Genomic DNA, 24,270 nt, shown 5'->3' with positions numbered 1-24,270 from the left:
TCTTGCTCTGCGACCATGTGGGTCCTGACACCTGTACTGGTGTGTGAGGTCACATGGACTTGTCACTTCATGGGATAGTTCTGGGCCTCCCAGGTCTTCCTCTGCCTGTGATGAGTGGGGGGGGGGCGCAATTTCTCCTTATTTGACCTTGTGTGCTATTTCTTCTACCCAGAACCCTGCTCTCTCCAGTTCTTCCATGGCTGGTTCAGCTGATCAACCAGATACACACAAACATCATCTCCTCATGAGGGGGACCAGAGTGCCTCTTCTTTCCCTCACCTATGGCCTAGCACACACCTGGACTCAAAGATGTTCATGACAGCTGGGTGAGGGCAAGGGAAGAAGGTAGCAAGTCTCATTCAGAGGCAGAGAAGACCTAATGAGCCTCAGTTTTAATGAGAAGGGAAAAAGAGGATGAGGGGACCCCAAGGTCACTATTGAAAGGACCAGAAAAAGCCTTAGGTAGACACTGGGTCCCTTCACCCCTTATAATGCAGACCCTGTCCCAGGCCAGCCAGCACTTCCGGAGAAGATTCCTGCTGGTAGAAGCCTCAAGTTTCATGGTTAACTCCATTGTCTATTTCCTTACTGTGACACTCATTTTCCAACATGGGAAAGGCCCAGAATGTTTGTCCCCCAGGGGCACAATTGGGAGAGGGTTCCCAGAGCACAGCAGTAGACTGGGCAGTCTTGCTCTGGAGATAGAAAGCTGAGCATCTCATTGGGTGGATGCAGGTCCATTGAAAGAGAGGAGTATGGGCAGGGACCCAGGAGCCCTGGAAGGACAGGGAACTCAGAAGGGACCTGAGGCTCCCCCTCAGCAAATGAGGGCAGCCTTGTGTCTGGGCATGACCAAGGCAGCTCCAAAATATGTGGAGGCTTGCCAGGTGTTGTCACACCCTCAGGCTCCTGTAAGATTGCTCATACAGGGGAGTTGCCTAGGACACCAACCCCACACCCCTAAGCTTTCTATGTCCTACTTAGCTTTGTATGTCCTTTGTACTCCACTTGGGGTCACCTTCTTGAGAACATTTCCTGGCTTGACTTAGGTGCTCCTCTTCCAGCTACCAAAACATCTGGTCTACCCCAGCCGCTGCTTATATGCCACTGTACTGTGACCAGCTGCAAACTTGTCTGAGTGGAATTATTCATCTTTGTACTGTAGCACTGAGCTGAGGGTCTGGCACAAAGTGAAGAATGAACTGGACTAAATATATATTGGCAAGGAAAACATCTAATTATTGTTCACCAATTTCTAATAATGCAGGGCGTTCATTTCTCTTGCCCCACAGAAACCTCCCAGCAACACTAGGAGAGTGATGAGTTGTTCAGATTTTCCAGCTGAAGCTTAATGCCCTGATTGGGGAAGGGGTTTGTTCTGGGTCATTCAGTTGGTGAGTGGCTGAGTCAGAACTCAAACTTCTGTCTGATTCCATAAACCAAATACTTTCCTCTATCTCAAAAACCTTAAGGCTATGATTTCCAAACCTGGCTAAGATTCACTAAGTGTGGTTTAAGAGCACACACATTCGTTGAAGATAGAATGCTATCATAGGGTTCAAGGGGAAAGAGGATAAGAAAGAAGGGAGGGAGAGAAACAGCAATTATAAATGCTAGATGCTGTTCTCCAAAGAGGATGCATCAACTTACATTCCCACCAAAAGTTTAAGAGGGTTCCCCTTTCTCCACATCCCCTCCAACACATGTTGTTTCCCGTCTTACTAATTTTGGCCATTCTAACTGGTGTAAGGTGATATCTCAATGTGGTTTTAATTTGAATCTCCCTGAGGGCTAGTGATGATGAACATTTTTTCATGTGTCTGATAGCCATTTGTATGTCTTCATTGGAGGGGTGTCTGTTCATATCTTCTGCCCATTTTTTGATATGATTGTCTGTTTTGGGTGAGTTTCAGGAGTTCTTTATAGATCCTGGATATCAACCTTTTGTCTGTACTGTCATTTGCAAATATCTTCTCCCATTCCGTGGGTTGCCTCTTTGTTTTCTTGACTGTTTCCTTTGCTGTGCAGAAGCTTTTGATTTTGACGAAGTCCCAAAAGTTCATTTTCGCTTTTGTTTCCTTTGCCTTTGGAGACATATCTTGAAAGAAGTTGCTGTGGCTGATATCAAAGAGGTTACTGCCTATGTTCTCCTCTAGGATTCTGATGGATTCCTGTCTCACGTTGAGGTCTTTTATCCATTTTGAGTTTATCTTTGTGTACGGTGTAAGAGAATGGTTGAGTTTCATTCTTCTACATATAGCTGTCCGGTTTTCCCAGCACCATTTATTGAAGAGACTATCTTTTTTCCACTGTATATTTTTTCCTGTTTTGTCAAAGATTATTTGATTAAAGAGTTGAGGGTCCATATTTGGGCTCTCTACTCTGTTCCACTGGTCTATGTGTCTGTTTTTATGCTAGTACCATGCTGTCTTGGTGATCACAGCTTTGTAGTAAAGCTTGAAATCAGGTAACGTGATGCCCCCAGTTTTATTTTTGTTTTTCAACATTTCCTTAGTAATTCGGGGTCTCTTCTGATTCCATACAAATTTTTGGATTATTTGCTCCAGCTCTTTGAAGAATACCAGTGGAATTTTGATTGGAATGGCATTAAAAGTATAGATTGCTCTAGGCAGTATAGACATTTTAACAATGTTTATTCTTCCGATCCAAGAGCATGGAATGGTCTTCCATCTTTTTGTGTCCTCTTCAATTTCTTTCATGAGTGTTCTGTAGTTCCTCAAGTACAGATCCTTTACCTGTTTGGTTAGGTTTATTCCCAGGTATCTTATGGTTCTTGGTGCTATAGTAAATGGAATCGAATCTCTGATTTCCCTTTCTGTACTTCCCCATGACCCTGCAATTGCACTCCTGGGTATTTACCCCAAAGATACAGATGTCATGAAAAGAAGGGCCATCTGTACCCCAATGTTTATAGCAGTAATGGCCACGGTCGCCAAACTGTGGAAAGAACCAAGATGCCCTTCAATGGACGAATGGATAAGGAAGATGTGGTCCATATACACTATGGAGTATTATGCCTCCATCAGAAATGATGAATACCCAACTTTTGTAGCAACATGGACGGGACTGGAAGAGATGATGCTGAATGAAATAAGTCAAGCAGAGAGAGTCAATTATCATATGGTGTCACTTATTTGTGGAGCATAACAAATAGCATGGAGGACATGGGGAGATGGAGAGGAGAAAGGAGTTGGGGAAATTGGAAGGGGAAGTGAACCATGAGAGACTATGGACTCTGAAAAACAATCTGAGGGGTTTGAAGGGGCGGGGGGTGGAAGGTTGGGGGAACCAGATGGTGGGTATTAGAGAAGGCACGGATTGCATGGAGCACTGGGTGTGGTGCAAAAATAATGAATACTGTTATGCTGAAAATAAATAAAAAATAAATTAATAAAAAAATAAAAAATAAATGCTAGGTGCAATAAGAAACTTTGCCATAATATCGTGGTCTGAACAGAAATCGCTCCAAAACATAACATGATGTTAACCAACTGGTAAAGTATCATATAAGAAAATCATTTGATCTTGAGTCTAGATGCAAGGCTGTGGAAATGGTCTGGGGTTACATTCTTAACTAAAAGAATAGAGGGTGTGATGCTAGCACAGTGCTTGCCTGTGATATATAAATAAATTCTTAATATGGCAAATGAAGTTAGCAGGTTTTTAAGGGTCTGAATTACCCTATTGAACAAAGCATGGAAGATTTAGATGATGTGACAGGACAAAGGAAACCACAAACCAGGACAGTAGAAACAAAAAGGAAAAGGGGAGGTTAAAGGGTGCCAACAGGCTCATCACTTAAGTTGCCAGCTAGGGACTGTTGGGGCATTGATGGAATAAGAAAAATACAATAAGAATCACAAAAGAAGGGCACCTGGGTGGCTCAGTCAGTCAAGGCTCCGACTCTTGATTTTGGCTCGGGTCATGATCTCAGGGTTGTGAGACTGAGCCCCGTATCAGGCTCTGTAGTGGGCATGGAACCTGCTTTAGATTCTCTGTCTCCCTCTCCCTTTGGTCCTCCCCCCACCAACCCTCTCAAAAAACAACAACAACAACAAACACAAACACAAACAAACAAAGAATTATAGAAGTAACCAAAAGAGGAAATAAGAATTATACTGTCATCCTGCTTTTGGAGACATATGTAGAGAGCCTGAGGGGGGACTGAGTGGGTAAAACCCTCACTGGACTCTGCAGGGAATCAACGCCTGGCATCAAGTGGATAAATCACAGAAAACAGGTAAAGTCACACTGTCCTGAGTCATGCGGGTCACCAGACAGAGAGGGGAACTCTGAAAAGAAGGGGCTGCTTCAGAGGGGATGATGGCAGGTGGGGGCCATGGGAGGTAATTGCTTGGGTACAGGTGTTGTGTAATTGAAAATACAGATTTATGAACCTGCCCTAGACCTATTCATTCTGAAAAAAATAATTGGAATCTCTGATTCTAAAAATAGGAGACTCTGATTTTCATGTGCTGACTTCTGTCTTAGAACCACTGCCTGGGGGTCTTGGATGGTTTGGGAGGAGTTGTTCTCGCCTTCTCAGCTCCAGGGGGAGCCACAGGGCGTCCGGAGCTCTGGCCATTCAGCTGCCTCTGTGCAGGGCCTTGGGAGGCAGAGGATGCAGGCTGATGTTATAACTTCCCTTTGAGAAAGTCACTGACTGCCTTCTCCTGTCCTTCAGGTCTGCTTCCAGCTCAAGAGGAAGCTGATTCAGATGAATGACTGGACTGATGGTGAATTTCTTCACTTCCTTTCTTGACTCCTGTTTTAGCTAATCTTTAAGATCATTTGGGTTCCCAGGGTGAGATGCTGCCCTATTCACCTCCTGACTTCTCAGTGACCCTGGCCTTGGCACTGCATGTCCTGTGGCCTTCCCGATCTTGGCCAAGGGGAAAAGAGTTTGTGATGTCTTATGGCTGTTTTGCACCCATCCTGCTGGCCCATCCCATCTGGGCATGGACAAGGACTTCCAGATGAATCTCTGGTGTAGGAGGAAGTCCTAGAGTGGGAGTATGGGGCTGCCTTTCTGAAACAAGCCCAGACAGGGGCTGGATCTGGGAGTTTGGGATGCATACCTTCTCTCTGGCTGTCACTTCTTCATCAGGATATGGGCTCAGGGGGCACCTGGGTGGCTCAGTGAGTTAAGCCTCTGCCTTTGGCTCAGGTCATGATCGCAGGGTCCTGGGATTGAGCCCCACATCGGGCTCTCTGCTCAGCAGAAAGCCTGCTTCCTCCTCTCTCTCTGCCTGCTTCTCCACCTACTTGAGATCTCTGTCTGTCAAATAAATAAATAAAATCTTAAAAAAAAAAAAAAAAAGATAGAGGCTCAGGCCCCCTTTAGCTCAGACCATCTAACTACAGTGTGTTGCCTCTTTGGTCGCTCTTTTCTGCGAGCTGTTCCAGGCAGAGGCTCAGACAGCCTGGCCTTTGGATCTCTTATCAATCTCCCATCTATAGCTTTCTTGTGGACTGGCTTGTAGTGGATGCTTTGAATGGACTGTTAACTATAAGGGCTTGGGAACACTAGTTCACTGTTTTCTGTTTACATACTTTAGTGCCCTTAATCTGCAGGGCGGATTTGCAAAGTAGGCATTATTATTACAACAGGATGTTAAAATGAGATGTTTTCTAGCTCAGTTTTCAAAGACTGAGAGCAAATAGCAGGTGGCATCCGGTATTAGACGGTAGTGCAGGGCCAACAAAAGGGATGGCCCAACTTGGTTCCACCAACATCCCCCACTCCAGCCGCATTAAAGAACGTGAGTGACCCATGTCCAGGACTACTGGTGGTGGATTTGGTGTTTCAATATTGGTCTGGAGTAGAATTTTTATGATCAGGAAAACAATGAGTGATGCCTGAGGTTTGGTTCAAAGGCAGGATAAACTATAGCTCTGATAGAGATAACAATATTTTAGTTTTCTATGAATGTGGGAAGAAATCATCATGAATTTATGGGCTTAAAACAATAGAAATTTGTTATCTCACAGTTCTGTAGATCAGAAATCCAACCTAAAGCTCAGTGGGCTAAAATCAAGGGGTCAGCAGGCTGCATTCCTTTTTAGAGTTTGAAGGGGAGAGGGCATTTCTTTACTTCTTTCAGCTTCTAGAGGCCGCACAATCCCTTCCTCCATCTCTAGCACCAGCAATTTGGGGCCAAGTCCTTCTCACACTGACAGCCCTCTGGTCGCCTCTCCTGCCTCCCTCCTTTACTTTTGAAAACCCACTTGGAAATTGTTATTACATTGTTGTTCATTGGACCTGAGTGGGTAATCACAGATCTATTTCCTATCTTAAGGTTAGCTGATTGACAACCTTAACTCCATCTTTGACCTAATACCACTTAGAGTATAGTCTTGGTCATTCACAGTTTCTAGGAATTGGGCTATCATTTTTGGGGAGGGACATTATTCTGCCTACCCGAAATGGATACTAAACTGAAATAAAAATGCTTCCAGCATACCCCTTGTGAAGCATTGCTCATCCAGTAAACTTAATGGAATTCATTCTACAATTAAGTAAAACAAAGATCAGAGAAGTTAAGAGTGGGGTCCATTCTTACCTGTGCATTGGAATCCTTGATGCCTGGTCCCCACCCACCCCCTTCCAGGATTCCAATCTAATTGTTCTGGGATGTGGCATTGGTACTGGGATTTTGTAAAAGGACACTGATGATTCTAGCTGTTGGCCAAGGCTGGGAACCACCGGGTTAAAGGTATTACTCCAAGTCATTCCATTACTTTGAACTCCTGGCCCAGATCTTATTTCACAGCCCCCACTAAGGTGTTGGTGGATGAGGAATCCCTACGCTTCTACCCTGTAAGTATCTCTCCGTTCATTGCTGTTAACTGTCCCCCAGCTTTGTTGGAACAGCAGTATGTCTAGGGAATATCCTCTAAGGAGTAAGTCATGTTTGTTTAATCGGATCATGGTAAGCCCATTCTCTATTGTGCGTTATTATCTAAAAGTAGGGACACACCACCATTATGGCCAATGAAATGTAAAGGGAATCTTGCTGGGAATTTCTGGGAAAGAAATTTTTCCAAGAAAATAAAAAGATGCTTAAAGGAAAGTCCCTCCATACCACGCCTTGCGCGCTTCCAGTGCAGATGCCTTCAGGAGCAAATGTGATGTCTGGAACAGTGGCAACCATATTGTGTCAGTGAAATGAGGCATCATCCATGTATGAAGACAGCAAAGAGGAAGGCCAATGCTCAGACCATCCCCCTCCTGGAGTACACTTCAGTTAAGGCACTGTAGTTGGGTGTTTGCTACTTGCACTGAACTATCCTGATTGATCCTCTAAGCAGACGAGAGGTTACCTGAGGTTTTCAGTAGTTTCAGTAGGTTCTACGTGACACAGAGTTTGGCTGTAGACCTATCCAAAGTCTAGGAAGTGCAGGGAAATAGAGAAATCAGAAGACCTGAGTTGAACTCTGATTCTCCACCTCCCCCTTGTATGAATTTAGGCATGTCACAAACCTTTCTGAGACCCACCTTCTACTTCTTCAGAATGGGGGTGATGTCCCCAACATATGAACAAGTACTGAATTTTGTCTATGCTCAAATGAGGTGATGTGTGTCAACATATCTTCTGACATACTTTATAAATGACATGGAGGACGTTAACCAACTCCATCTGCTTTTACTTTGGGTTAATTTTCTCCCTTTCTGTGTGTGTGCATGTGTGTGTGTGATTAAAAGAGAGACAGTCTTAGATTCTCCTTCATGAGTATGTCCCTTAGAGGGATAAATGATGAAATCTGTTGGTGATCTGGGAGCCCAAAGCAACCCTAACTAGGGTAATAATTCTGTCTCCTTGCCCCAAGCCTTTCACATTCAATCAAGTCCTATCAATTCTGCTTCCTAAAGAGTTCTCAGATCTCTGCCTTCCCCACCTCTACCCTCACTACCTGGACTCAGACCTCATTGTCTCTTGCTTAGAATATTGGACCAGCCTAGTTGGTCTCCCATCTCCATTCTGGAACCTTCACTTGAAAATCCTTTCTAACACGCAGGTGGGATTGTATCACTCTGTGGCCTGCCCTCAATGCATCCGCATTTCTTGTGTTATTGTTCACAGCTGTTCACCTGCCTTTTTCTCCATCTATAGGGCAGGGTCTCTGTCTCCCTTGCAATCAGCACAAGGCCTGGTGTACATAGAATGCTCCACAAATATTGGCTGGAAGGAAATGGTAGCCTGGAATTCAAGCCTTAGGAAGCTCACTAAAACACAGTTTGGTGTCTCCCCAGGACTGTCTTGAATTAACAAATCTGAGTCACCAATGCTTCACGGCATGTAGACACTTTATTGAAAGTTAGTGGCTATTTTAGAGAATAACATGCCTTGTGGCAGCCAGAGATGGAGTTGGCAGGCTAGGCAGGAGGGTCTTAGAAGACAGTCACTTGGCGTAGCTCTTGGATCCTGGCTCTCCTGCCAGCCTAGGGTTAACCAGCCCATCCTCTTCTTCACTCTCTGCCGACAGCTCCTGCTTGGCTTCATCTGAAATAGAAGGGTGGTCCATTCAGATCTGGACTCCTCCCTTGTCTTTTCCCCCTTGGCCCTAAGAGACCTCAGCCTCTGATGGGTCTTCCCTACAAATGTTCAATGGAGGGGCATTTCCAGGGGTCGGGTACCAGATTCATCACCAGGCTCTTGGGTCATGCTAAGAGTATAATAAGACTTGGGTTTAACATAGATCCTCTTGGCCTTGGAGGCTAAATTCAGCATGGAGGGTCTAAAACATGGTGGTCAAGGTCATTTTCTTGTTGAATGTTGCACTCCCATGTTTAGCCGCACAAAAAAATCATGTCCTTCTGAAAACCTTCAGCCCCACCATCCACCTCCCTGGGAAGCCTTCTCAGACCCTCCCTCCACGGGGCTCCCACTGGCCTGGGTGCAGACTTCCATCGCAGGGTGGGGACAGATGAGAGCCATTCTCTGGGTTGTGTTACTCACTGCCCCGCTCTCCTGGAAGCTTCTTAAGGGCATTGCATTCATTCTGTATTCCCAGTGCCCTCATTATGATTCGGTTTATCTCCTTAATACCGGCTCATCAGGAAGTGCACTTCAGGGGTTAGAGGTAATAATACCTATTTCTCCCCAGCTAGACATCCCACCCCTAGATCCCTGGTGTCCTGGCTCTGAGGCTTAATCTCTCTGAAAATTCCCCCATCAGAACAGGAGCACCCCCCCCCCCGACTGGGAGCTCCTCATGGAGAAGGGCTGTGTTGATGGCACTCCATGACTCAGTGGCTCCAAGCACACAACCTGGGTCTGCCGCACAGTGAGTTCGGTCGATGCTGGGGATGAACCACCCGCCCGCCCTCTGCCAGCCTCTGTTTGCTCTGGCTTCCCCACCTGCCGCTGCCGCCTTCAGAGACTGGATATACTTGGACCAGAAGGAGCAGTCAGCACGTTTGAGGCCCTGTCGATTGGGGAGCAGGACGCTGAGCTCCTTGTAGTTCTCCCCGCCGGCCCGCGGGATGAAGTCCGGCCAGGGGGCTGCAAACGCAGGGGCTTTCCTTGAGAACTCATGCGGGTAGTTCGGATTTCTGGGTAAATGACAAGAAAGAAACATCCATGAGAGAAACATGGCTTTCCTTTTATCACTTGGGATCTCTTTCCACTTGCACTTGGTGTCCAAGGACTAAGTCCCTCGCCTTTAGGTGTCAAAGCGGGGTTTGGACCTGCCCGAGCCAATTTCTGCAGCTGTGTTCTGATCTGCCGCATTACAAATGATGGAAAGTGGAAAGGCCCGTTTCTGGAATTCACACAAGGTCACCATGTCCCCTTCCATCCTGGTGCCCTTCTATCTGAACACCACAACCAGTCCCTGGAATGTCCCTGGAATGCCTCCATTTGTCCCAGGCCTGGGAAGGAGGGTGGGCCCCAAACCAAGCCAGCTTATCTACCCCCTGTAATCCATCTTCCCTATGAGGGTGAGGACATCCCTTGTCACACTCTGGCACCTCTCCAGCCTGCCACCAGCCCCTCGTCCCAGCCCCACCTGACCTCCTGACATTCACCAAATAGGCTGTTTCTCGTCCCTTCCACCCGAAGTGACTTTGCTTGTATGCTCCTCTCCTAGGCTTCTTCTACTGTCCGGCACCTTGTGTCTGAATATCCTGTTGTCCTTCAAGACCCAGCTTCCCTGTCACTTCCCCAGCAAAACATTTTCTAAACCTGAACTTGAAGAAAAGTCTTGCCACTAACTCCCACAATGAACTAGATAAAGTTCTACTTTGCCCCGCTTTTAATTATGGTTGGGCTTTGGGTTTCCGACTGTCAGTAGGTTATGGATGACGTCTGGCAAAGAGGTAAAGAGGGAGCCATCCTTGGAAGTGGGGACAGTGACTATGCCACCTGGGCTAGAGTAGAGGTATGCAGGGATGCCAGGGTAGATAAGGAAGGGTCTTGAACATCTTAATTGAATTTGATCACCTAAGACCATGGTTCTCAACTTGGGGAGTTTGTGCCCCCCACGGGGCATCCGGCACCATCTGATAGTTTGTTCTCACAAACAATGTGAGATGAGGTACTACTGGCATCTAGTGGGTGGAGACCAGAGAAGCTGCTAAGCCCCCCGGGGTGCACAGGATGCCCTCACCACAAAGACTTACCTGCCCCCACATCAGCAGTGCTGAGGTTCAGAAACCCTGACCTAAAGCCAGAGAATGTGGCTGAATAAGGCAGTGTGTGGGTGGAAGCTTCCCTATGCCAAGATGAACCTACACAGACGTGGTTTGGGCTAGAAGAGGGGGACCGAGACAAGGAGACCGGTAGCAGGTGACCACAACATCTAGGGGGGTTAGGGAGGGAGGCAGGCGTGATGGCCGCAGTGGGCCCATGTGGTCCACTCACCCTGATCGGATGAAGTTCGAAAAGAACTGCATGATTTTCAGTGACAGGCTTTTCTCCTCCAGAGTGAACTGCCCCTCGTAGGCAGGGTAGAAGGGAAGCCCGAAGGCATACTGAACATCTGCCAGCAAATCCAGGCTGAGGAAACACGCAGAAACAAGAAGAAGCAAAAGTTAAAGGAATAATATACTACCAGAAAAGCCAAAGAGCTAAAACCCAATATTCCTCCCCAAATGAGGACTTTTCTGTCTTTATATTTAAGATTCTGGCTTAGTACTTAGTTTGTTTCGTTGAGATTTGGATTGGCCTTTAATCCGATGCCCCCTTGGAGCAGAGCGATGACCCCTTCTGGTTGAAGTGCGCCCACAGCTGAGCACTTACCTCTCCAGAAACAATGCCTGTAAGCAACTTCCCGAGAGGATGCTCTTTTGACCGAAGTCTAACATGATACTTGCGGCATCAAGAGAACGTTTTTCTGTTCAAAAGAGCCTCTGTTTCAAGCCCTTCTCTGTGTTAGCCCTTGTTCATAGACTTACACTCTCACACTTATTCAAGGATGACATTCATCCACCTAGCCACCCCTAGTCCGGCACCCAGCACAAGACTGTTAGTCAGTTCATAGACACTATGAGTGAAAGGAATAATAATAAGCAGCAGCAGGCAGGAATACGTGTGTGCAGGACAGATGACTGGTTGGGGTGGACAGGGCTGGAGCTGGCACTGCGGAGGCCAGGCCAGGGGAACCCGGGGCCATGGGGGTGAATGCTGGGAGCGTCAGAGTGGGAAAGCTTGAAGGGACTTCATTGTGTAGCAAAGAATTAGACTTCTCCCAAAGAGAAGTCGGGCCTTTGCACCTATGGTCATAGCTTTGTTTAGGGCAGAGTCTCCCCACACTGGATTTTTCCATATATGGGGTTCCACTTGATAGCCTTAGGGTGGGGGCTGGTCATGCCAAAAGACCATGTGACTTAGGGCCACATGGTACCAGTGGACCTGGAGATGGAGACTAACCATGGGCAATGAATCAGTCAATTCACCTAAGTAACAAGGCTCTAATAAAGCCTCTGACAGCCAAGTTTGGGTGAGCTGCCCTGGTTGGGGCCACCCCATGTCCACTGTCACATATCTGTGCCAACGGAGTAACCCCTGACCACATAGGGAGGCGACTGTGGGGCTCTGTGCTTGGAACCCTTCTGGGCTCTACACCATGCCACTTTTCCTTTGTCTGGTCTCCATCCACGTCCTTTCCCTGTATCACCCTAACCATGAGTACAGCAGCTTTCAGTGAGGTCTGTCTTTTAGAGAATTATCACCCCAGGGGGTGGTCTGGGGAAGACCCTGCAATTGCACATGGTGTCAGAAGTGAGCATGGTCTTCTGTAGAGACAGACCTCTCCAACCTTCTAGTTGGCCCCAATTTATTGCAAGAGCCAACTCTAATTCTACAGATGAAGGAAACAAAGTCCAGAGAGGTTTCCTGACTTCCCAGAGGCATGCAGTGAATCGAATAGCAGAGTCGGATCAGGAGCGTGGCTAGGGGCAAAATCTAATGGGAGGCACCCACCCCAGGGCCCCCTTCCCAGGTCTTAGGCCTCCCCACTTCCAAGCTGGTGACCTGTGGCAAGTTATATGACCTCCCCGATTCCCTGCTTCATTGTTTTTGGAGCAGTTACATAATTAAATGCTGGCTTTGTGGGGTCATCGTGAAGACCAGAATAAGACGGTCAATGTAGTGGGTGTTTGAAAGGTAAGGGGAGTATTCTTTCTCCACTATCCTTCTACTTGCTGTGTAAGCAGCTGTCATCAGGCTAACAGCAGCATTTCAGGCTGGGGGCTCTCCAGGGTTGTCGACCATGATGGGCAGAGACACCCACTGCACGCATGTGCTGCCAAAGGGCTCGGGCTGGATGGACTTCTGAAGGGTGCAGGGGCTGGAATTCCTCCTGGGACCGAACATAAGCATGATTGCCAGGAGTGCATATGACTTTCAACAGGTCATAGAGGGAATAGCCTGGAACTGATCACTCAGCTCAGTCAGCTCGGTCACTTAGGGCCAGTATAACCCTGGGTGAGTCACTTGACTTAGGTCTTAGTTTGCTCATCATTAAATGCCAGGCTGAACTACCAGAGCACGTGCAAACCAGTGACAAGTGCATTTCCAAGCGCCGGCGAGTATTATGATCATGGTCATTGTGCATCAACACGGCTCCACACTGGAAGGTGTCGTAGAATGGACAGGAGACCATGTGAGATAAACAGAGCTAAGAATTTCAATCATACACCATGGCGTCCCTTTGCAACCAGCATCAGGCACCCTCCACCCATTTAGGAAAGTTTTAAACTCACAAAGGAGAGCAGGACGGAGCAATGGCATCAACATTTAAACCTCCTCATCTCTGAGAAGCTGAGTTCCTTCCAGAAGTATTTGTGGTCAAGCACAGACAAGAGTCCAGAGTCTGCACTGGCCAAGGTGACCTGTTGGTCGCCAGCTCCACTCAGTCCCTGTTTCCAGTTGCCATTTCCTGAGCAGCTGTGCCGTGCCAGGTACCGGGGTTGGACCACCCACATTCGGGACCCACCAAGGACAGAAATAACATCATCTGTGTATTTTCCAGGTGATGACCCAAGGCTCAGAAAGGTTGCCACATGCCTCTAACACGGGAGAACCAGGATCTAGAGCTGAGTCCCCCAGACCCCAAATCCCGCTCTCTGTCTACCTGTGGGCAGGGGCTGCGGATCGGTAAGAAGTACTAATGGCCTGGCTTCTCAGTGATATAAGACACAGAAAGGAAAGGAATACAGAGCAAAAAAAAAAAAAAAGAAGTTGTAAGGGCAACAGAAATCAGTCCTTAGGTACACTCTTCACCTCATTATCTCCACGGTCCTGAGAGTAGACATTCTTGGAGTAATTTGTAGTGTTTACACTGGAGGAAAGTATGCTCAGAGAGGCCATTTTCTCGCCAAGGCCCCACTGGGAAGTGGCGATGCCAGACTCACGCAGAGCCTGTGATTCCAAGGCCAGCAGAGCCCTTGGCCTCACGCATAGCCTTAGGGGCCGCCTACTCTGTGTGAGCTGCAGAGGAACCTGGCAGCCCGACCTCAACAGGGGATGCCTGTGCCCTCCACTGCCCCACCATGTTTAGCTCCTTCCCCTGCGGTGTGGAGGACGGAAGTGGTCTGCTTCTCAGAGGCCCTTTAGGGAAAGTGGCCACGTGAGTTTTCCACCACTGCCCTAAGAAATGACCACAAAATGGCTCAAATCAACACCCACATCCTATCTCACTGTTTCCAGAGTTCGAAGGGCAGGCACGGGTCTTCCTGGGCTAAAATCGAGGTGTCAGCAGACGTTGTTCCTTCTAGAGGCTCTGAGGGAGGAGCTGCCTCCTACGCATGGGTTGTGACAGAATCTGGTTCCTTGAGGTGGAGGACCCAGGTTCCTGTTTTCTCCCTGGTCATGAGCTGAAGGTCACTCCCACCTCCTGGAGGCCACCACTGATGACTCCTTCCCTCTATCCTCAAATCCAGCATGCCATCTCCCACACACTCCTCTCCCTCCCTCTGATGCTTTGAAGGACTCAGGTCTTTACATTGGGCCGACACGGATGATCCTGAATAATCTCCCATCTGGAGAGCCTTAACATGTGTCAAGTCCCTCTGTTGTGTAAGGTACCACAGTCACAGGCGTTGGGGATCAGGACACCAACATATCAAGGGGCTGCATTTCTGTCTGCTACAGCGGCCTTGTCTGCCATTTCTTCCAAAGAAAGAAGTAGTGTGGTGAACACAGTCCAAACCCTAGTTCAGTCACCTAATACCTGTGAAGGCTTGGACAAGATGCATGACCTTTCTGGACCTCAGTGTTCTCATCTGCAACATGGTGACTGGACAATGCTTCCAAAGAGCCAGGGAAGAGGAGCAATAATATTTCAAATCTCCTGCTCAGTTTTGAGCTCAGACACTCATTCCTTTTTCCTCTTTAGCTGTGAAAAACACCTGAAAACTCAAGAATGAGGGTCTTTAATCTGAGACTTCCATTGTAAGGCTCCAGAGGGCCATGAGTTTCATGTGGAACAGAGTAACACTGTATATCAACACTTTCTTGGGAGAGCCTTCTAGCTTTTCTCATGTTCCTGAGAAGATCTGTGCCAACAGTGTGCTGGTTAATAACATCATTCTAGGGTACCTGAGGGGCTCAGTAAGTTAAGTGTTCGACTCTTGATTTTAGCTCAGGTCATGATCTCAGGGTCATGAGATCGAGCCCCACATTGAGCTCTCCACAGGGCAAGGAATCTGCTTGAGATTCTCTCTTTCCCTCTCCCTCTGACCTAAGCCCCCATCAACAAACAAACAAATAAATAAATAAATAAATAAAACAATTGCCAATTTTTGCCAATTTCCAAGGTGTAAGTATTCTTGCCACAGAGAATTTCAACCTACCAAGATGATACCACGGGCCTTGGGATTTGGGGAAAGATGGCCCTTGTGAATGGGCTCGGGTCACCTCCAGCTGTCACAGAGACCCCAGCAGGTCTGTATGAGTCCCCAGCAGGTCTGTGTGAGGCCCCAGCAGGTCACAAGGCACTGCTTTTGGGAAAAGACCTGGTCTTCCAGCTCATCAGAGCTGTTTAATTTAAGAGCCTGTTGTGTATGAAGACTTCTGCTTTGTTTTTTCCTTAGCAGGGCTGATCTTTATCAGGGTGCTGGACTTATTTCGAGCAGTTTAAGGCAGACATCTGGAGGAAGGGCAGCCAGTGGGAGCTGTGGAAGGGGGCATTTGGGATCGGAGGACCCTGGGCCCTGGCTGAGAATCTCAGGACTGCCGGAGGGAGAAGAGGGCATTCGGATTCTGTGGCAGCAGTAGGAGATGAAGAAGAACAATCCAGGGACAGACAAGGTAAAAAGAGAAGTTTGTTAGCTGATTGGCCATGGTGGGGCTGACAGTTCATACTTATCGATTTGGGGTGCTCTGTGCTAGGTGTGATCACAAACGTCCGCCCCGCAGCAGTCGCGTGGGCCTGTGCTCAAGCTGGTGGTACTTAGCTTTTACTCGTCACTTACTGTCTTTGGTAAGAAGGCTCCAGCCAGCCTTTCCCTCAGCTGACAGTTACTTGCCCCAGGCTCAGGCCAGGTCTGGATCTCTCATCGTCACATGTAGGTGTGGGGGTGAGGAGAGCTCCCTGCCCGGGCTGCCAGAGCCGGGCTCCCAGCCCAATACCGCCGCTGACTCTCTGAGCCTTGGTTTTCCTCTCTGCACACTCTGATCATCTCTGTTCAGCCTTCCACATAACACCCCTGGATGCTCCCTGTCTGTGGTGGATGGAAATCCCTCTGTGGAAGAGCTATGGTCGCTGATGATGTTGGAGATGCTACCGTGAGCCAGAGTATGGGAGGAACTGACTGGCCACGTCTCGGGGATGACTCTGGGTGTGTGCGTGTGTATGTGTGTGTGTGTGTGTGTGTGTGTGTGTTTATGGGGGCACAACGCCGGACCTCAGAACAAGACCTCACTGGGGCCCATCAGCTCCCTGCCTGCTGTGTGTGGTGGTCTGAACAGGGGCTGGGCAGAGAAGAGGCTAAGTCCGCCATCTGGCACGGCTCACAGTCTCACAGGAAATGCCGAGAAGCTGACATTTTTAAGAGATGTTGTGAGATGGAGGATAGCTAGATATCAAATGCTGCGATTGTTTACAGTACCGCACAAGAAGAGAGAGGGTGATGGCGCCTGTCTCAGGCAAGGGCATTGAGAGCGGCTTACAGAAGGTCAGAGAGAGGAATTCCTCTCCGGGTTGACTTGTGCGGGCAAGACAAGTTGGGGGTTTAGTGAGAGGGTTAGGGGGGAAGGTTTTGTGAGCCGGGATGCTGCGTAACAAGCAGCAGAGGCCCCAAATCTCGGGGTGGTCCCCTCCCTTGTACTGAGAAGTGCACCACTCGGGGTGGTCCCCTCCCTTGTACTGAGAAGTGCACCACTCGGGGTGGTCCCCTCCCTTGTACTGAGAAGTGCACCACGCCAAAAAGTGAAACTGGCATCTTTCCAGGCCCAGGTAAACCAAAAGTTTGGGAACAACTTCCCTGCCTGCTGCTCGCTGAGGTCCTTCAGGCTCTGGTTATGTGGAAGGTGCGAGAACCAAGGTCAGAGGAATGGAAGGTCACGTCTTCAAGGAGATGGGGGGGACATGAGCATCTTCTAAGCAAGCAAGCGGCAAGCTATGCTTCTTCTGGCACCACTCCTGGAGCGGTGTGAGACGGAAGGCTTGAACTGAGAAATCAAGGGGCTGCTGCATTAGTCCGGGAGAGACAAAAGGGCTGGTTCTGCTTACATCACGCGCCCCAACCTCCCCCTGGGCCATCCTCATCGTCTTCAGTCCCGCTGGCTCGCACCGTAGGGAGGCCAGGCCTGCATTCCGCCGACCAGCCTCAAGCCACTTTTCAGAGATGAGTCATTGCACAGGCTCCTGACTTGAGCTCTGCTGCCCGCACATCATTCATGGCCCTTCGGGGCTGATTAGGGAACACGGTGACCTGAGAGGGGCTCCCCTCAAGGTGAGGAGAGCGAGTGGGGGTCGTTCTTACACTGACGTGGGTTGAAGACCCTTGTGCTGTGGAGAGGCTCCCTGCTCCAGAGCATCTGACTGACTGATGTGAGGGCTTGTTGTTCCAGAGATTTCTATCCCTGCTGTTCTCCCTGCAGGAGGAAGTTTGTTGACCTCACCCCCAGAAAATATACTCCCTCTTATCTCTAGCCGGCATCTCTAAATAACTTCCTCCAACGGAAATCAGGAACAAGGAGGAATGGAAATCCTTCTGCTTCCCAGGCTTTTTTTTTTTTTTTTTTTTTTTTTTTTTTTTTTTTTTTTTTTGGGATTGAGGCAGTGTTCACTAACTTACAAATAGAAACCTGTGACTGTGCTTCTCTTTGGGCAAATCTAATGTGGGGAAGTTCAGATTCTGTCTATGAAGTATCAGGAGGAAATCATACGCTTTACAAGTGGCTTTTGTTTTACAAAAAGATTCACTATGCAACCCTTCAAAAACTTAGCTCCCTGGGGCACCTGGGTGGCTCAGTGGGTTAAAGCCTCTGCCTTCAGCTCAGGTCATGGTCTCAGGGTCCTGGGATCAAGCCCTGCATCGGGCTCTCTGCTCAGTGGGGAGCCTGCTTCCCCCTCTCTCTCTCTGCCTGCCTCTCTGCCTACTTGTGAGCTCTCTGTCAAATAAATAAATAAAATATTTAAAAACAAAACAAAAACAACAACAAAAAATTAGCTCCCCAATTTACTTTAAATGATACAATTCCATCCTCAGCCCCAAATGAAATACCTGAATATTTTCACAGTCCTGAAAGCCCAGCGAAGTTGGGTGGTACACACAGGTGAAGTCTCGGGGGACCTGTGCATTAACTTGAACATTTTATTTGTTTTAATTTTTTTTAAAGTAAACTCTACAACCAACACAGGGCTCAAAGACCCCAAGATCAAGAGCCCATGCTTTATGGATTGAGCTGGCCAGGTACCCCATAACCTGGACATTTTATTCCCCATATAAAGCATTATGACCACTGCTCTGCAAAGGCTGAATTTTCCTGGCCTGGTGCGTCCATTCCCACCAGGAAGTTATGTGTTTACCAAGAGCCAGCTGTGTTTGTCTCAAACCTGTTGATGTCAGCTGTATCTGTCACTGTAATTATAGAACTTAATTAAATTAATTAAATAGCACGTGGATACCCCACTTTCCAGAAATCACAGCTGGGAATCATAGGCCATGCGTTATGTTCATGGTTGTGCAAGAATCTCAAAGGGAGCACTTTCTCTTTCCTTTTTAAAAAATTAATTATTTTTATTAACATATAATGTATTATTTGCCCCAGGGGTACAGGTTTGTGAATTGTCAGGCTTACACACTTCACAGCACTCACCATAGCACATCCCCCCCGCCAAAGGGAGCACTTTATGACTATAGGCTCTGACCCTGCACTGACAGACTCAAAGATGAATGCACGTTTCAGTGCACACAGAAACGATAACATGTTCAAGTTTAATATGTCTACCTTATTCATTTCTTGTGAGTTCCCATCTTAACTGATTTTTCTGATGAACCAGCTGATCATCACCCTGGATAACAGGATTTCTATTCCACATTCCATTAAGAAACCCACCTGGTTCTCAGTGAGCTGTGATTTGAGTGGGAAAGAAAAGACCCATTCTCTATCACTTGCCTTCTTGAAAATCTCCAATGCCTTTCCACCACACTCAGAAAACATACTATCTCTTTGCCTGTCACAGTTTACAAACTCCTCTGTGAACTACAGGACCCTACCCCTCCCCCCCCACCTCCAACCACCCTCCCCCTCTTCACCAGACTCCAGCTCCCTGGCTTCCTTCTTTATTCTCATACATGTCAAGCAGTTTTCTGAACTTCCCCTGCTTACAATGTGTGTTGTGTCCCCTAACATAAGTTAACACCAAGAAGACAGGCTCTCTCTGTCCGTTGCTAGGATCTGTGGCATAGAAGGCAGCAGGCAAATATTTGTTGAATCCATGTTGGGAAGGACACATGGCACATGTCTTTATCACTAGGTTGGAGTGGTCGGTTTTAGAAAATGACTCACCTCCATCAATGTTGCCAGGCTAGTGGACCCAATTCAAGAATCCAACCACTTAATATTTTCTTTGGTTTGCTAATTCCAACAAACTTCAGGAGACAGTCAACTGAAAAGATCATATTTTGAATCTGGAGTGTTAAAGGCTGCTGGAATGCACACACATGTCTAGAATGCAAATGTAGTGGTGTACAAATTGTCTTGAGTCTAGAAGTTATGGCTTTGTTTTCCAGGGTTGGGACAATGTATAAAAAAAGAACGTGACTGCCTCTTAAGTCATCTTTTTTTTTTTTTTTCTTCTCAGAGCCTTGTTTTTCCAGAGGTAAAAGTCACCTTAATATTGAACATCTAGAATATGCCAGGTTTAACATACATTGACTTGAATCTTCATACTATGAAGTAGATGTAACTATACCCATTTTATAGGTTGGTAAACTGAGAAAAACCTTGCTCAAACGTAGACAGTTAATGAATGGAAGAGACGGAATTAAACCTCCAGTTGATTTAACTCCGAAGGGGGAGTTCTTCCATTATGCTGAGCTGCTTCTCCCTAAATCAAAGAATTATCTGGCATCCTATATGGATGTGTCATCGCAAGAGCCCTGTCCCATGTCCATTCAAAGGGGAGTTAAGACCCATCTCTCTGAACTGTCTTCTGCACCGTTAAAATGTGGGAATGAACCCTCAGGACTCGGGGATCAAGGGCTCTGAAGGAAGGCCCTGACGGCCCCACACAGTTCACATACAACACCCCACCTCCCCCACAGCCCTATAGTGAATTTCCATGGAAACTCTGAACTAGCACCAGTGAGCTTACGATGAAGGGCCCCCACAGCTCCTCCTTCAGTGGCTGGCACCCAGAAACTACCTCCTTTGCGGTTGTTTTCTTGGGACCTGTCCATCTGCAATGTGGATTCTTCCAGCATTACCCAGGAACAGTGTTGGATGTCACCTCATAGCACTGGCTTTATGAGGGGCAGTTAGCTGAGTAGTCTGCACGCACTCTCATTTAATCCTGACGCACTCCTGCAGTGGTGTTATTATCCGCTCCATCACACAAATGAGGACGCAGAAGCTTTGAGAGGTTGTCACCGGCCCAGAGGCATGCATAAGGGGTGCACCTCGGTGGATCTGTCCATGGACAGGTAACGTCAGAGAATAAATCAGTGCCCCCACACACACACTTGCTGGGACCTGACTCCCAGGAGAGGGCTGGGGGCTGGGTCCCCCAGACCCGGGCTGGCCACAGGGTCTGGGAGTCCTTTGGCCCTGGGCTGCAGAGAACGGGGTGAGGGATCCTCCCAAGAAAATACAGGGACCAGTGTGTCCTTTGGAAGGGGCTGGTTCGAGAAAAGGACTTCAACAAAGAATCCGCAGGATGGTAAAGCAGGGGAATGGCAGGGGAAGAGGGAATCCTAGCTGCATTCAGGAGGTGGCACGTAGAGACAGAGCAGGGAAGCCGGCCTAGAGATCCCCCTGAGCCTTCAACTTGGAAGGAGAGAGCAGACCACAGCCCTGCCAACATGAACATAGGAGAGCAGCGTGTCAGCCTTCCAGCCAGCTCGGTAACGGAGAACCTGCCATGCTCCGTTCCCGCGGTGCATTCATGGTCTGCCTGAATGGGCTCCTGTGGGGTGGGGTCAGGGGCAGTGTCTGTGCAGGGGTCCTGCACTGATCAAGGACGAGTCTGGGCAATGGGCTGCCTCTTCCATTCAGGTGCTGTCTGTAACAACCCCTGTTTCAGTGGAGTCCACCAGTGGTTCTCGACAGAGCGTGGCTTTGCCCCTCAGGGACACTGGCCATGTCTAGAGACGTATTTGGTTGTTCCAACGATGAAGGTGCTTTGGTACTGAGTGGCAGAGGCCAGGGGTGCTGCTAAACACCACACATGATATACAGGACAGTCCACCCCGACAATTAGCCAGCCTAAAATGTCAGCAGCAGCAGCGTGAGAGGGCCTGGATTATAGTCAGGAGTGAAAATTCCTCTTCCTGAAACAGAGGGCTAAAGATATTAACCATGGGCAAAACTGGCCCCAAATCTCCCCAGTGAGCAGAGCTGGGCAAAAGAAAGCTGGTAAGTTTTATCTTCATGTTAGTAGCCTTGGAAACCAAAAATTCCATGTGTTTCACACACACACACACACACACACACACACACAACCACACACGCACACACACACACACACAAGCACACATCCCAGACGCAGCCACTCTTCCTCTAAATCCTTCTAGCTACACTATGGAACAAGAACTGTGACTTTCCCTGTGTGTAAGTGAGGATGCGACTGAGGCTCAGAGAGGCTAAGCAACTTGCCCACAGTCACACAGCTAGTGGCAGACACTCAAGCTTGGGGTTGAGGGTACCATCAAAAAAAAACTGTAGTGAGGACAAGTGACAGGGTTTGGGTCTAGACTGCCGGCGACTGGCTCCTCACCTTGGCCTTAAATGAAGGAGTCAGATGAAATCAATTTCCGTAGTCTGTTTCTTTGAATCTAAATCTTAAAGAGGAAGCTTCTCCCACTGTAGACTTTAGTTTCTTTGTCCCCTCCCCCAGCCATGGCACCCGCTCCTCCCTCACAGAGGCTGGTCCTCAAGCTCAGGGATGAAAATCTCATCCATAATCCAGGAGCCATTACAGAACCATGCCATGCGGTGATCAATTAACAGGAGTCTTAAGAAAGTGGTAATGTATTACATTTTGTGCCCTGGCTATGCCAGGAAAGCTAATCTATGCTCACAGAAATGGAGGTACCAGACAGATGGCTGAAAGCGTACGGCAGGCACGTATATTTTAAGTCTGTAGGTTTGAGCCAGAAATAAGTGAGAGGTGTGAGAGCTCCAGGGCAGAGTGAGAGAGATGTCTTTTCAGGCAAAAAGGATACACTTGCCAGCAATTAAACGGGCTAGCTTCCGTGATTCATTCATTGATTTCAGCATCTACTACCCGGATGGCACCGCCCCGTGACGGTGGTCGGGGAGAAGACACAGACACGGAAGCTTGTCCAGAACGTGCTTTGGATACCTTCTGCCCCCATACACATAGCTCCCCTAGCAACAGCTCGGCCTGAGAAAGGCATGGGTGCCTCTGAGTGTCTCTGCCCTCCCAAATGGTAGACTGTGACAGCTGGATGTCACTTACGGGGGACTGAGCTCTCTAACCTCCATAAACTCGATGCTCTCCTCGGAGCTCAGGCTCCAAGGCATAGAGCACGTAGCTCTCCTCCTGCCCAGGGTGAGAACACCACAGAGAGCAGAGAGGCATCCGTGCTCCTGACCTTTCCCATCTCCTTGTTCCCATTGTGCAGATGGCAAAACTGAGCCCCAAGGAGCCTATGAACCACAGCAGAAAGAATTCATTCTTCCCCTTCAAATGAGGCAGTTGGATTGGCGTCAGCGTGACTTCCTGAACCCCTCGTCCTTCGCCAGGAGGGTCCCTAGGCCCTGAGGCGCGGTGGCTGTGAGGAGCCAGGAGGCACTTGTGTGCGGGTCTGGCTCCTGAGCGTGGCTTCCTTTCAGGGGGCGGTTCCCTGGAACAGCACAGTGGAGCCTGGTCTGGGGAGCCCCCGGAGGGCCAGGGAATGCTCTTGAACGACAGGGAATCCCAAGCTGGGCGTGAGAAAATGAGGTTGTGGTCCGGAGTCCGCTGCAGAGTCCACCTCCGGGGACCACCTCACGTCTAGGTCTGAGACAGACCCCTCGGGGCCCTCCCCACTCAGGATCCTGGCCTGCGAGGCTGTTACTTTAGAAAGAAGGGTGGTGCTATGGGTTGAATTGTGTCCCCTTCAAAAGATGTCCTGGAGCCCTTACCTTGGGACCTCAGATTATGGCCTGCTTTCAAACTGGGGTCTTTTCAGAGGTAACTAAGTCAAAATAAGGACACAGGGTGGGCCTCAACCCAATAGGACTAGTGTTGTGATGAAAAGGGGGAAATTTGGACCCAGACAGGCAGAAGGAAGGTGGTCATCTACAAGCCAAGAAATGCCTAGGAGAAATGCCAGAAGCTAGGAGAATGGCCTGGAATGGATCCTTCCAGAGGGAGCACCCTCATGACGCCTTGATTTTAGACTTCCAGGCCCTGGAACTGTGGGACAATCCATTCCCATTGTTATAAACGGCCTGTGTGCGGGACATGGCTAAGGCAGCCCCAGGAACGCACAGGGTGGGACAAAAGCACTATTGATTCTGTGGAATCACATGGATCCTTCCGTCTCATTCCGCTTTGGCCGTTCTGGTCCTCAGGGAGCAGAGGCCTCTCTGGGGTTGCCACTGACTGTTCTGGAACCCAATGGCATATGCACACGTTTTAAGGCTTTTGATAAGACTCGCCTCGAGAACACCAGTAATCTGTGCCTGAATAGGGAGGAAGGCAGAGAACAAGACTCCTGTCTGGGTCTCGGATCCTCGGGCCCTGGCATTTGGGAGGCACAGCTGAGGCATATTTTGCAAACTTGCCACGCTGGGCCCCCCAGCCAGGGCTGGTCCCTGCGTGACGAGGGCTCTTTTCATCCCCACCCAAACCGCCGCTCTGGCCATCGTCCCTTCTCTCCACATGCCTTCTTAGGAGAACCTGCACTTGCCATTTCTTTTCTCTCCTACAACGTGGGGGCGGTTGGGATTAAAACAGTCTGCTTAGAACTGCACTGTTCAGCGGGAAGAGCGTTCAGGGGCTCCGAGAAGGTGTAAGCACGTCGCGGCTCGACAACAAACTGTGGCTGGTCCTTGCGGGAAATCCCACGGGACTCCGTGAACCTCAGACTCTCCATCTGTAAAGTAGCGGCGACCATTTCAACGC

The 24,270-nt window shown here is 48.6% G+C and overlaps 1 protein-coding gene across 1 annotated transcript in view; it reads right to left on the bottom strand.

Annotated features, from left to right (window-relative positions):
• Window positions 1–8,311: 8,311 nt before the first annotated feature.
• TG (thyroglobulin) overlaps window positions 8,312–24,270 on the bottom strand; it is a 235,859-nt gene continuing 219,900 nt past the window's right edge. Inside the window, exons 46-48 of the mRNA XM_013051778.2 lie at window positions 10,887–11,021; window positions 9,384–9,577; window positions 8,312–8,525 (exon numbers count right to left, since the gene is read on the bottom strand). Of these exons, the coding sequence (XP_012907232.2) occupies window positions 8,425–8,525; window positions 9,384–9,577; window positions 10,887–11,021 (430 nt within the window). The 3' untranslated portion in view covers window positions 8,312–8,424. The remainder of the gene's footprint in view (window positions 8,526–9,383; window positions 9,578–10,886; window positions 11,022–24,270) is intronic.

Source organism: Mustela putorius, unplaced genomic scaffold (genome assembly GCF_011764305.1).
Source record: "Mustela putorius furo isolate JIRA1106 unplaced genomic scaffold, ASM1176430v1.1 tig00000228_pilon_pilon_pilon, whole genome shotgun sequence".
In the NCBI taxonomy this organism is placed as follows: domain Eukaryota; kingdom Metazoa; phylum Chordata; class Mammalia; order Carnivora; family Mustelidae; genus Mustela; species Mustela putorius.
The sequence above is the reverse complement of the archived record's forward strand: the minus strand, read 5'-3'. Positions and strand labels throughout refer to the sequence as shown.